At 46.7% G+C, this 15,036-nt stretch overlaps 1 protein-coding gene across 5 annotated transcripts in view; it reads left to right on the top strand.

Annotated features, from left to right (window-relative positions):
- The first annotated feature begins 3,587 nt into the window (after positions 1–3,587).
- Positions 3,588–15,036, top strand: part of LOC116947892 (neuroblast differentiation-associated protein AHNAK-like) — a 112,656-nt gene continuing 101,207 nt past the window's right edge. For 4 of the 5 annotated variants that reach the window (XM_076071137.1, XM_076071135.1, XM_076071136.1 and 1 more), the window contains exon 1: positions 3,589–3,922. In XM_076071137.1, the coding sequence (XP_075927252.1) occupies positions 3,868–3,922 (55 nt within the window). In that variant the 5' untranslated portion in view covers positions 3,589–3,867. Of the gene's footprint in view, positions 3,923–15,036 lie in introns of all 5 variants that reach the window. The other variant, XM_032964168.2, reaches the window with a different exon arrangement.

Below are 15,036 nucleotides of genomic sequence, written 5' to 3'. Positions count from 1 at the left end.
ATTTAATCCGGTATTGGCGTCGCTACATTTACATCTTTATTGAATTTGATTCCATTTTGGCCCGTAAGCGATTTCTCCTATAACACGAGTACCTGGCCATACATTTGAGTGCTCTCCTAAAACAGAGGTCATCTCAAGCGTGCATAGCCACAGCAGAGGGCCAAGGATGCAAATCAAAGTCAATGAGCTCACTCCACTGCACATTTTTCTCAGCTCGTGTTTCTAGCCACTCGTCACATGCGTGGGTCGTTGCTTTATCTTAGTATGCAAATTGTCATGTTCCTATATGTGGTAAGACCTCATCAGAAGGTTATTCCGCAAGTCCCGATTCGCACATTTGGCTATATACGGCGCGAAAGAAGTTCAACATACGTACATTTCATGTATTATCAACGATGATCAAATCCACGGCAGAATGAAGGCCTCAAGCTGTCTCCGTCCTGTGATTCAACTTCATCTAGCAACGGCACGAGCTGATTGTATCGCTCCATCACAATGGGCATCTGCTCAGATACTCCACTATCATTACTCATAACCATTGGCCATCACTCCTTATAGCGACATGTCCTGCGCAAGCCCACGTTCAAAGGATCTAACAATTTCTCCACTCGTATACAATACTATAGATGATGATTCATTTATAGATAACCCACAAAAACTACAAGAATTCTACATATGTTGAAATTCGTTTGCACCATACGTAGCCAACCGTACTATTCGGAGGTGCGGGAGGACAAACTAAACAAAGCGGTTCGAAAGAAATGTCTATCTAGATTCAAAAGTGCATAGCTCCAATGGCAACCTAATATCGGAAGAAATATGACTGACAGCCGTAAAGCATTACTTCCTGAGCCTGCAATACATTGTCAGCACTGCACTGAGTTTTTTGCTCCGTCTACACCTTTGTAGTCGAACTGGTGTCTGAATTTGCGATGCAGTTTGTAAATCGTGTGACTTCGCGGCGGCATGCCCACGCGTCACCCTGGAATCGACGCTGCCTGTGTGCGATCCGTGAATCTCCAGCCACGATGCCACCTTCCCTCTCCGTTCCTCTATAAGATGTGGGGCCATCGCCTTCCTCCGCAATGTGTAATCACCTCTTGAGAAGAAATTGAGGGTCTTTAGAAATTTATAGATTGATAGATCACCAGTTATATTGAATGGAAAAGTTTGTGGGTTTAAACTTTGGCGCTGGTGAATCGGTTAATCATCCCTTTCGGGTCAAGTGAATGGAGGGTTTTTGGAAAGTCATCAGTTGTCCTACAGAAACGGGTTTCTGCCAAATAATTATGTTCTAAAGTCCATTACATCCTCGCTTTATCAATTGGTTAGACTCGTAGAGTAATAATGTGGCCTTGTTGGGGCACGCAACGCGATGAGTACTCGGGAAATGCGTGCATTGCTAGCGAGATTGAGGACCAGGTATTAAATTGGGCACAGTATCTGGACAAGATGTTGAACGATGTTTTGTTCACGAGGGGCAGTGCTGAAGTGTTACAAAGGACGGTGATATTCAAGACACTTCCAGCGGAGTGATGGCGACACACGACGGCGATGATGACGATGATTATGTTAATGTTTGCCTCGTGAGCTTTGCACGTGCATGGTGACGTCATATAAAGACGAGCGACGTCACCGCACCTGGACTTCGTTTAACCTCGCGAGAGCAACGTACACCTGTATTGGACAGTGTTGGCACCTGCTCGGGTGTCGGTAGTCCATTCAATGTTTGGCTGTTGGTGCTTGGATTTAATAAACTAAAAACTAAACTACTATTTTACCAGGTAAGGCCCACTGAGCTATATAGCTCTTTTTCAGAAGCGACTTGGTCACAAATGATCAGCTCACCGAAGTGGCTTATCACGTGGACATTTATAGCAGCCAAATACTCTTAACTCGTGTTTCGAAATTCATGTTTTTAAACTCATGTTGTTTCTAAACTCGTGTTTCTAAATGTGGAGGGAAATACCGGAAGACCCAGATTTTAAAAAAATCAAGTGGTCACATCTCGGTACGGCGGAGAGATCTTACCACTGACGGCAAAAGTACTGCTTTGGCAAATCAATAGTACAGTATGTCCCACTAATATACATTTGGGAAATTGTGCTCAGTACATATGTATCAGTGTCACTAGGAGACTTCGCAGTGTGCCAAGTGAGCTATACATTACCTGTCAATAAATTAGACGAGTGCATGCTTATACATTATTTAATCGTCTCATCCCGAGTGAAATGTTTTGCATGCAATGATTTACCCAACCGTCCACCACTGATCAATGAAGGCCTAATAACCAGTGACTATTTGCAAGGTCAGACCACATCATACCTCCATTGTTAAGAGGTTTTCGCAAGGCCGTAATTATACTATGTATTGGGGGGGGGACATCCCCCCCCCAATATTCAAATATGCACAAAATGTCCCCCCCAATATATTGCTATAAAATATATTTTTAAAAGTACTAATAATTGCTATGCTATGTAAATAAAACAACAATTTGATAAACCTTGGCCACAATATCTGGACTTGTCTTCATATAGATCAATGCATAGATTTCTGTTTATATGATTATGGTTGTACTTTATTCATCCCTAATCTCAAACATTACATACTATGAAACAAGAAATGGTAAAACAGAGCAATGTAATACAATACACTATTATACATTATTGTAAAAATAAAAGTCCATCCCATGTGTGAGTGAATTTTTTAATATTTTTAGGCAGGAAATGGCAGGAAATGAGTTTTAAAATTTAGATCTTTTTCTGGGTTGGGACCCCCAGATCCCCTGGAAGATTTTGGTCCCCCCCCCCCTCCAATGTTGACTCCATGGCTACGGCCTTGGGTTTTCGTGTTGAATTCCAAAACTTGGCTAGCATTCGGAAGATTGCGAGCTCGAATTCAGGTCGGGTGGGTCTATCGTCCTTAAACAGTTGATTATGTAAGTATTGTGTGGGACTATTACGCCAGTCGTCCGATAGAGCCACGTCCTCGCCATCGAAATGTGGAATTTCGACTCCTGGCAAACCCCCACTGCTCGATTGACTTGGCTGTAAGCTGCGTACATGACTTGAATAAAGCGTGCAAGTGGCAGGCAAAACCAGGTTTGTTAACACAAGCTGTTGCCTAAAACTGCAAGTCTTTGAAACGTGTTCAAAGAATACCGCACAAATTCCTTGCATCAGCCCGGGTGGTGACGATCGGGAGTTTTATTGATGGCACCAATTATCTGAACACAATTACGTTGCTCCAAATGCCATTTTTGGACAATGCGGCTTCTAATGGCGATTGGACGTACTTCATTATGTTTGTATAGGAGAACACAAATCAGGTCATGGGCAATCATACCGTGCAAGTATCGTGATGTGTCCACTCTTGGGCGGTAATGTTATGAGATCAACTTGACCGATTACGCAGCAACGCCATCTCGCAGCCAGCCTGCCGGTCGCGATGCTGCTGTTCAATGCCATCAGGGTGATTGCACGCCGTGTACACACGGCACGGGCAGCGTGCACGCGTGCTCGGGACGGGCAAGAGCGCCCAATAACAGATAAGGGGAGAGGAGAGAGAGAAAGGGGGGAGGAGTAGCGCAGAGGAGGGATGGTGGCTTGATGGCGCAGGGTGAGAGAATTGATCTGGAGGGGTGTGGCACTCGATATAATCGAGGTGCCGTACCGCAGTGGCTGCTCTGCGGCAACCGGTGGCACTCTCAGCCTGCCGGCCACCACGCACACGCTGCGTGTTCAGCACCCCCGAGACATCACCATTCTTAGCGCGAGAGAGAGCCCACGGTGCGAACCCGTCGCGAGTGGTTTAAAGAGTTGTTCACGGGGATAGGAGCAGGAGAGGAGACTGCCAGCATCCTTCACCATGTGCGACTGTTTCCACATGGTGATTCCGCCTTGGAAGGCTGCTCTGCCCGAAGGTGGGTTGGGTTGGGTTGCGTGGGTTGGCTCGAGGGACGGGGATGCTAGGTGGAGTTGTTGTGCTTTACAATGGAGAGGCACTGCAGAGAGCGCATGTTGATGCCTCTGCCGCAAAGGGTGTGGCCCGGTGCTCCCCGAATACGTTTTTAAAACCATGGTCACATTGTTTTGTGTTACGTTTTTTTTTCACGACATGGAATCGTTTTGTGCATTTACACCACACGCTGTGTTGACCCGTGCAATATGTATCCCGTGGATATGCAAACACGCTCAGTGTGCTTGTGTGTCTTTGTTTACTTTAGCTACTAACTTTGCGATATCGTCTCTATTTTCCACATAATATAATTCCATGCGTTTTGATAACAGCGGAATATTTTGGTTGTTATATGCACGCGTTTAAACATCAAGCTGTGTTTACTCATTAAATATACATGCTGGGGGTTTACACATGCTAAGTGTGTTTATTTTAACCCGTGTAATTTTACATTGCTGGTTTTCCACATTACCGTTTCTGCGTGTACTTGCAGTTCTGATATTTAATTTCCGTGAAAAAGAGCTTTAACTCAGTCTTGATTTGATTCATCCAGTATAAATGCATACTCTTATTCTGTTTTAATAATTTTGCAAAGGAGGTAACTGCAGGTATTTAAAAGTCGTGGTTTAAAATTGTAGTGGCCTCGATGACTTGTGCGTGAAGAAAATGTATTAAATTAGTTCAGTCGTGTTTTCTGAGTAACTTAAGGGTTTTTAGTTTTATTGTTAACTTACAAATCTTAAATCGAAATGCAGCTGGGCTTAATTTATACATCAGTCGTTCAAAAATATAGAGGGGAAATTGAATGTGTTTTCACATACAGTGGTACCGATAGATGCTTACACACGCGTGTGAATTAGCCAAGGCATAAATAATGTAAGGTAATTATGATTTTTATTTTCAGTATACACATACAATGATACATACAATCGCGTGTAACGTCGGTTACATAGGTCTGGCGAATGTTAAGCCACGCAATGCGTTTCACTTGAAACAAGAGAGGCGGGGCACGGAGTTCCTGGAATGTAAACACGACGAGCGTTTGGTTATTTGTGCCAAAAAGGAAACTATTATCACAGCAGAGGGCACGTCACAATCACTGCACCAAGTGAGGTCGCAACATGTGATTGTTGAAGAGCAGTAGGGTGCAGGAGAAGGGGGTTTTGTTTTAAGGAGGATGCAAGCAATATTGGTTACAATCGTCGTTTACGCGTTCCGAAAATGTAAGAGCGAAAGCCCGTGCCCGAGTGGGTAGAACAATCGTGGATAGGCACCGGGAGAACTTGCGGCTCTTGTGAAAGAAGTTTAGGGTAGAAACGGACACACGACTGTCTATATTGCACTTCTTTCTGCACATTGTATTTGGTCTGCAATCAATTCTTCACCGAGCGAGTCTTTTTTTTATTATTGTCGTCGTTATCATCATCATCGTCTCAAATACCACTCTGGTCTGGCGCCGTGAGATGTACTACTACATGGGAGGCGCGGTCGTAAATAATAAATGACGATGACGTTCTACATCAATATTAAAATGTATAAATGTGGGCGAGTGTCCAGATGGGAGAAACGACAACTTCAGAAGCATGGAGAAACACTGCGTGAGGTGACGATTTAAGGAAGAGCACAATGAGGATACAGACTCTGCTGGAAGAGCAGAGTCTGTATGATGTGTTGGAGTGAAACAGACGTGGGATAGAAGGTATCATTGCCAGACTTCTTTTGCGCCGTACGTAGCCAACCGTGCTAGACGGAAGTGCGGGCATATCTAAGGCACTGACGGGATGAACAGCGAGACATTATTTACTACTATATTGAGCCAAGAATGTCTGTCCCGCGCGTGACGTCACACCACGTCGGCCAGCTCCCCTGATTAATAATCAACAGGTGACGTCCTCCACATGGACCCCCCTCCCCATTCATAATTATTAGCGGGTGACGTCACTCCACATGGGGGGGGGCCGAGGCGCCTCCTCCTACCCCCTCCTCGGCATCAACTTACAACCCTCACTACAAAGGCAGAACCCTCACGTCATCACGTGATCTCCGTGACGCTGTTGAGACATCAGAGTAAAAAGGACGTCATGATGGTCAAGGGATTATAACCTTTAAATAAAATAGGTCTGTGGCACCACGCCCTGACAAATTGCACACGCATTGATGCAACGAATATCACGTCGCGGTCTGATTTTCGCTTGCACGTTTCAGATTTGTTGAAATACACTTGTCTTTGGACGGGCAAAAGGCGAGTTCTCAAGAGTCGCCAGAGGGCTGAAAGGAGTTCAGTTAATTTCGAGTTGGAATTAGTTAAGGGGAGCAGCAACAACACCACCACCACCACAAAATTCAGAATAAGAAAGCCCCGCAGACGTGCGAAATGGCACAACTGGTTTAGCGAGTTTCACTGAGGAGCTGAAGGGTCACACGCATCGTGCCCAACAGTTAAGAATCGTCGGGAAGCAGAGGGGAGAAATCATCGTGCAAAAGGAAGAGAATTTGAGACGAGCTGGAGTATGAACCCTGCTAGAGGTCTATAACCAATTTGGAGGCTGTTGACAAGGGACGACTCAAATGTTACCACCCCAGTGGGCACACTCAGTGCAGAGGGGGGGGGGGTGGGGGGGAAGACCCACGCGAGTTGAGACGCACATTAAAGATTCCTCTGTCGTGTTCCGATGGTAAGTATTCCAAATATGTGGGCAGGGATATTTAAAAAGAAATTCCTCGTGAGTACCGAATGTTTTTTTGCGTCTGTGATAGTCGCCGTCTCGAGCACCTTTGTCGAGTTTTCTTGCACAGGTTTAGTTCCCGATGACCAAACGTGAACGCGAATATCGTGCATTCATAAAAAAACAAGGAAGTATCACAACTCTAACGTGAACGCGAATATCGTGCATTCATAAAAAAACAAGGAAGTATCACAACTCTAACGTGAACGCGAATATCGTGCATTCATAAAAACAAGGAAGTATCACAACTCTAACGTGAACGCGAATATCGTGCATTCATAAAAAAACAAGTAAGTATCGCAACTCTAACGTGAACGCGAATATCGTGCATTCATAAAAAAAAAAAACAAGGAAGTATCGCAACTCTAATTGTAATAATTCAGTGTGGCCTTCTGGATCGGTGTTCTGGTTTGTCTAAGCACTGGACCTTTGTCGTGTATTGGTGTGTAATGTATGACTTCCCATTTAAAAAAAAATCGTCGTTACAGAGATGTCTTATTGATCAACTTTCTTTTTCAGTCACACCTTGATTTGTGTGTTTTTGTGTTATCCTGTCCCTCCCCATGCTTGTTTAACTCTGCCTAATTCCGGAATCGTCGCATTTCTCTCAGTCACTCTTCGACTCTCTCGAATCCGATCTCCGACCCTCTTCTGATCAGGAGCTGCGTTTGCTCAACCTACTCGCGAGCTCCACCTCGCCAGAGCACGTGACACCCGGTTCACTCGTGGCATCAAATCTCCTTCAACTTCACTCTCTTGGTTTCCCAAGCAGTCGATCGTTTTTCTCCCATCGCTCTGCTTTAGTGTGTTCAATCTCTCTCGATGGAGCTCTCTCCTACCCTCCCCCGTACCTCCATTTGTCTTTTGGCACCCCCATGGGCTCTGTCGTTTTTCACTTCCGTTCCTCCTCTCGAGTGCCCTAATCTGGACTCGTGCGAGGCTTCTCCTGTCAGCCGTACGATGATGACTGCAGTGCCTCTGACAACGCCCAGGAGACTCGTGACAACATCTCTCACCATCTCGCTGCCAGTGCCACCTGGGTAACTGCCAACCAACTGAAACTCAACGACTATGAACCCGACGGGGATCGTCTTTCTTCCCTGCCCTGCACACTCGCGCCTTTATTTTTCTCTTTCAATCTTCAACGGCAACATTTCCCACTCTCCCAGGCCTGTAATGTCAGCATGATCCTCACGACTCCTTTGCTCCTCGCAGTCCACCGCCAAAGCACGAAGCGGGCCTCTTCATCAGCAACATTGACGGAAATGTCACCCTTGCCCTTACAACCTCCCCTCGTGCCGCGCTCATCAGTGGCATTGTCGCCTCGTGCCTGCAATGATTCCAACCCCCCTCTGTCTGGTCTTGCACTACCCTCCCCACCTCGTGCCACTTCAATCCTCCAGCACTCCGCAGCTGGGGTACTCCGTGTGGTCCAACTCCTCGGTGGAGGAATCGCCTCCTGCGTTCTCCGTTCTTCTTTTATTATTTTTGACGGATTTTTTTTAATTGTTTGACTTGTAAAGGGCATTGCCTTAAATGTGCTGTATAAATAAATAAACGTATGATACGCAAATGATTATGATTTTCTCTTTTTTTACACGGATATTTTGTTTGTTAGTGAACTATGGAAGAAGAGAAAAAGAGGAATTGATTGAAGAACTTAACAAAGAAGGCTGTTGGAATTAGATACAAGCAAAATAAAGTTGCGTTACAACAGGTTCTGGAGAGATACAACTGGAAAACACAGCAGAGTATATACATCCTAGGGCAATTATTTTAAGTGGACTGATATCCAAATGGTGAAACAGGTGAGAGAACGTCAAGATAGTGCTTTAAAAAAAAAGTAATAAAATTCAAAGAAATGTTGTCGATTGGTGGATATTACCTGCTGGTCATGTATGCAACGCTTGCAAGAGCGTGGGACAGTAAGCCATGACCATTTTCCCTCTAATGGGGCCCTTCCACCAGCAGTGGAGCGAGCTAGCTATGGTTCAGCGGTTCCCCTGCTGGATTACATTTTTTCCGCCTGAGGACGACCGCTTGTGTTGCGATCGAAACGTCGTGATTTATTTTATTTTATACCTACGTGACTTTACCGAAAGAACCAAAGAGTATGGATTACTCCAGTCACGAAAGCTTCAAATCAAGATTAACAGATAAGAGCCCAAACAAAATGGTGATACAGCTGTCATGCCCAGCAGCCAGATTAATTGTACTTGTATTTACTCACTTTAGTTATTTATCTCGGAAGCCACGCGGAGTCAAATGGAGTCTTTTTTTATTTCTCAGGAGGGTCCTGCCGCTACATTGGGTTTTTATTGTGAGATGTCTTCGGTAAATAATGATGATGTGTTTATTTTACACGTGGGGAGGAAACCGGAGCACCCGAAGAAAACCCTCGCGCGTGAGGGGGCAACGCTCTATCCCCCCCCCCACGCGTACGGATGTCGATGTGTTCACACTCCTGTGCCGCCTCGTCTTGGCGGTACAGCAAAGGTTTACACCATCTGTGCGGTGATTCACCATCCCTCGCTGCTGCCTCCACGGTGCTGGATTACCGGCAGCCACGTGAATAGCCACCACCAACCCACCCACAGAGTCCTGTCTGCGATGCTATCTCTTCCCCCTCATGTCTCAACGATAGGCAGGAGTAAGGGCCTCTCTGCCTAAGTGCACGTTAGCATGGGCCATAAATACGCAGTGATATCCACGTAAAAACATCCCCATAGAAAATCGATAAAAAATACAGATCCATTAGCCTACTCCTATTATCACGTACATTTACATTGTTAACGAAAACAATGGAGATCCAAACAGAGGCCAATTTAGAGACCAAACCAACCACATGAGTGGCATGCTTTTTTTTGTTCTACAAAACCGATTATTTAATGTGAAAGTTGTCTGGAGCATCAGCGTGATTATAATTAATGAGATGTGTACCGCAGTACCATCCTGTACAGCAGCTACATCCCAGTGCGGATTCAAATCTGGGCCTTGCGATCCTACAGGGGGCGTCGAACCCCCGCTCCTGCGGTCATGGGACCGGTCAGAGAGCTGCGCGATCTGAAGGCCGAGGAGTGCGCTGCCTTATCAGAATCGGAGCGGAGGAATCCGATGAGCTACAAAGCTCTTTTGACAGGGTAGGCTTTCGTGGTTGTATTGTACAGCTCCTCCGCCGTGTGCTCGGGTTGTACTGCCTTGTTGTTGCTGTGGTTGTCGTACTTCTTGAACAATAATTAACATCCAATGTATCGGATGTGAGAGCGTGGGTTTAATCCGATCGATTTGGATGCGTGACGAGGCGGCGACCCGACTTGACCTGTGCAGTGAGATACGGATCGTGCAAACCTCATCGTCAAAGCGACTTCGTGTGATTAGTTGCTCGCTTCAAGCGCCTATCCCATCAGTCGGCTACACAGGGGGGGGGATGGCTTTCGTGAGAGTGGGTCTTTTTTTAAGGCAGCCAGTCTGTTGAAAATCCCTTTTTTTTTCGTGCACCACATCAGTTAGAATGAGAACAGTGCCGTGCTAACCCGACTCCCTGCGTAATTGCGGCTATAATGCGTAGTTTTGTATTTCTCCAAGGCGAACGTAAATGTTTCTTGTTAATTTGTGTGCAGTCGAAGTTTCAAATTACGTCAAGTGTGCGATCATTATATACTTTATCGGCCCGTGAAGGAGATTAGGTGACTCTTGTCTAAAAAAAGCACGATGTCTCATCTGAAGTCCGACTTCGTAGTCACGAGTTTGGGAGTGGCCACTGTTGTTGCCGGGGTTGTGTTACTCGCCGGGCACTCTCTCTCATCCTTGCCAACGTCCGGACAGACGCCGCAGATCGTCGTCTATTTGTATTGCTCAAGGGGCAGCAGCAGCAGCAGCGACGACGACGTTCCGAGGCACGGCCAGCACATGACGTTACACCAGCTCGCAGCCACTCCCACTCACGCGTCTATTTGCAGCAGCTCCTGCGGCGCTTTCCCCGTGTCCAACGTTCGCGAACGACGCCGGCTACGGGGAAAACGGCGCAGATTCTGCGGATGTAAACTGGAAACGGCTTTCATTCGGTTATGGAAAATAATATCCTGCAACGATGTGCGGTCGTCTCAGTTAGATCCCTACCACCAGCCTTCCTCGCCTCTGTCCCCAGCAGTATAAATGGGTACACCATGGTCGTATTTGGTGGGGTAAAGTGTGGCTAGGGCCATCTATTTTCAACACGAGAGCGAGTTGGACCACATTTGCCGGAAGAGTTCGCGCTCAGTGAAAGCCCTTCCGCCCGCGGTGGCTTTGGGCGAGGAATTGCAGCTATCACCTTTTAACTCTCATCATCATTATAATAATAAACATTCAGAGGCCGCAGGCAAAATATTTCAACGGCTCCCCCCCCCCCCCACTAAATTAGGCAGGAGTAACACAATCTAACTAGTGGTACGTTTATGTTGTGGTGTAGGCGATGGCGATTATAATCCAAGCACAATCCATCTCCAGCTCCTCCCTCCCCAGCACGTGGCGGCGCGCAGCACGGACACTCAACCCGCAGCACGAACCACAGCACGGACACTCAACCCGCAGAGCCGCCACGGCACAACCGCGAAAGCCCCACGCGGTCGAAGAACGGCTCCTGCCTTAGAAGCGCACCAACTCCATACTCCTGCCTTAGAAGCACACCAACTCCATACTCCTGCATTAGAAGCGCACCAATTCCATACTCCTGGCTTAGAAGCACACCAACTCCATACTCCTGACTTAGAAGCACACCAACTCCATACTCCTGGCTTAGAAGCACAACAACTCCATACTCCTGGCTTAGAAGCACAACAACTCCATACTCCTGGATTAGAAGCACACCAACTCCATACTCCTGCCTTAGAAGCACACCAACTCCATACTCCTGCCTTAGAAGCACACCAACTCCATACTCCTGCCTTAGAAGCACACCAACTCCATACTCCTGGCTTAGAAGCACAACAACTCCATACTCCTGGCTTAGAAGCACAACAACTCCATACTCCTGGCTTAGAAGCACAACAACTCCATACTCCTGGATTAGAAGCACACCAACTCCATACTCCTGGCTTAGAAGCACACCAACTCCCTACTCCTGCCTTAGAAGCACACCATCTCCATACTCCTGGCTTAGAAGCACACCAACTCCCTACTCCTGCCTTAGAAGCACACCAACTCCATACTCTTGGCTTAGAAGCACACCAACTCCATACTCCTGGCTTAGAAGCACACCATCTCCATACTCCTGGCTTAGAAGCACACCAACTCCATACTCCTGGCTTAGAAGCACACCAACTCTATACTCCTGCCTTAGAAGCACACCAACTCCATACTCCTGGCTTAGAAGCACACCAACTCCATACCCCTGGCTTAGAAGCACACCAACTCCATACTCCTGGCTTATAAGCACACCAACTCCATACTCCTGGCTTAGAAGCACACCAACTCCATACTGACTTAGAAGCACACCAACTCCATACTCCTGCCTTAGAAGCACACCAACTCCATACTCCTGCCTTAAAAGCACACCAACTCAATACTCCTGACTTAGAAGCACACCAACTCCATACTCCTGCCTTAGAAGCACACCAACTCCATACTCCTGCCTTAGAAGCACACCAACTCCATACTCCTGGCTTAGAAGCACAACAACTCCATACTCCTGGCTTAGAAGCACAACAACTCCATACTCCTGGCTTAGAAGCACAACAACTCCATACTCCTGACGTAGAAGCACACCAACTCCATACTGTTGACTTAGAAGCACACCAACTCCATACTCCTGGCTTAGAAGCACACCAACTCCATACTCCTGGCTTAGAAGCACACCAACTCCATACTCCTGCCTTAGAAGCACATCAACTCCATACTCCTACCTTAGAAGCACACCAACTCCATACTCCTGGCTTAGAAGCACACCAACTCCATACTCTTGACTTAGAAGCACACCAACTCCATACTCCTGGCTTAGAAGCACACCAACTCCATACTTCTGGCTTAGAAGCACACCAACTCCATACCCCTGCCTTAGAAGCACACCAACTCCATACTCCTGGCTTAGAAGCACACCAACTCCATACTCCTGGCTTAGAAGCACACCAACTCCATACTCCTGCCTTAGAAGCGCACCAACTCCATACTCCTGCCTTAGAAGCGCACCAACTCCATACTCCTGCCTTAGAAGCACACCAACTCCATACTCCTGCCTTAGAAGCACACCAACTCCATACTCCTGCCTTAGAAGCACACCACCTCCATGCTCCTGCCTTAGAAGCACACCAACTCCATGCTCCTGCCTTAGAAGCACACCACCTCCATGCTCCTGCCTTAGAAGCGCACCAACTCCCTACTCCTGGCTTAGAAGTACACCAACTCCATACTCCTGGCTCAGAAGCACACCAACTCCATGCTCCTGGCTTAGAAGCACACCATCTCCATACTCCTGGCTTAGAAGCACACCAACTCCCTACTGCCTTAGAAGCACACCAACTCCCTACTCCTGCCTTAGAAGCACACCAACTCCATACTCCTGGCTTAGAAGCACACCAACTTCATACTCATGGCTTAGAAGCACACCATCTCCATACTCCTGGCTTAGAAGCACACCAACTCCATACTCCTGCCTTAGAAGCACACCAACTCCATACTCCTGCCTTAGAAGCACACCAAATCCATACTCCTGCCTTAGAAGCACACCAACTCCATACTTCCCCCCCCACACACACGCGCACGCCGCACTCTTTAAAGTAAATCCTGTGGTGCAAAGCTCTCGGCGAGCCAACGCAATAATCATTTGTGTCGATCTCTCTTAGACGCACTTGGAACTGCTTTTTCACGGTATATGTTCAACGTTGTGAGTACGAAGCGGATGAGGGGGGGGGGTGAGTCGGTTGGTTTCGGTTCAACGCAGTGCTGGGAGCGGTGGGAAAATCTTTATTTTGGCACCGTGGCATTCCTGGGGGAAAATCGGTGCGCACACCGCAGTGGTCGTACAGCCAAGCGCCAGACTCTGAGAAAGGAATGCACTGAACGTGGGTAAACAGTAGAGCGCGTAAATGCTCGTTCATTATTTACTTAGTTACGTGCAAAGGGTCATGCGTAGAAGAGAAGATGGCGATTCTGACCCTGAAGTGCAATTGAGAGGAGGTCCGATCGCATCAATGTATGTGTCGTTAAAACCCACCACCACCCGACACGGCCAACGAGTAAGGGTTGTCACGTAAACAGAACGTAACAATTCGTCACTAGTACAGCACAACGGTGCGTTGGAGAGCCAAGCCACAACATTTACAATCTGAGTACGACGTTTCGCAAGTAATTACAACCAGCTTCATCAGGCGACAGTCAGATTTGCCTACGTGTCAAACTGAGATCCGATGCGTTTCCAACAATAGGGAAACTCGGACACAAAGCGCCAGGCCTGATTCTGTTGACACTGAAGGCTTTGTGGCCTGCACTATGATTCCCGGTGTGATGTTTTTATTTTCATAATTTACAATGTGGTTATTGTTGCATTAGCCGAGTGAATGCGTACATGCTTCTGTGTACTCTTTGGTTCTTTTGGTAAAGTCAGGTAGGTGCCTTTTGGCGCCTTCTGGTCCAACACCAGTGGAGACACTAGGCTCTAAGAAAAGCCGTCTCGGGTGTGGACCAATCAAATTCAAGGACAGTGCATATTATTATCAGAGTTGTGTCTTTTGTTTGCATTTTGACTGCTTGTGTTGTGGTCATTGCAAACATGATGCCTTGAATAAAGGTGTCAGTTTTTGTGCCAGTTAAAAGGGTAAAACCTATTACTATATCAGGTAGGTGACTTTACCCAAAGAACCCAAGAGTATGGATTCCTGCAGTCACGGAAGCTACAAATCAAGAATACTTCTGTGTGTTTACAAATTCTGGTTTTCAGGCCTGCACTGATATTTCTGTTATGATATTTGATTGTTGGCCTGACCAGTAATGCAGTCGTATGTATTGCCTCTACTGTATTCGCTGTAGCCATGTAACAAAATGAATATCCCTTTAAGTCATTACAGTTTGGGACAAACTAAACCTCTGTTAGCATCTGCCTTTAATAATGCAAACGCAGACCCGAACTCGCGAATCTGGTGTGCCATTGACCCCTGCCAGGCTCCTTTGTCTTCAATAGTTATGGAACACGTGGGGTACCACCATTGTATGTATGTATTTTGAACTTCTTTCGCACCGTATGTAGCCAACCGTGCTAATCGGAGGTGCGGGGGAAGGACAAAAAACTAAACACAAAAAAGCAGTTCTTACGAAATGAGTTTAAATCATGATTTTTAAAAAATCAAGTTGAATAACACGTGGGGTACCACAGCCCTAAAGC

Source organism: Petromyzon marinus, chromosome 31 (genome assembly GCF_048934315.1).
Source record: "Petromyzon marinus isolate PM22_M1 ecotype Great Lakes invasive population chromosome 31, UKy_Petmar_22M1.pri1.0, whole genome shotgun sequence".
NCBI classification, from domain to species: domain Eukaryota; kingdom Metazoa; phylum Chordata; class Hyperoartia; order Petromyzontiformes; family Petromyzontidae; genus Petromyzon; species Petromyzon marinus.
Note: the sequence above shows the minus strand (reverse complement) of the source record. Positions and strands in the feature narration are given on the sequence as shown.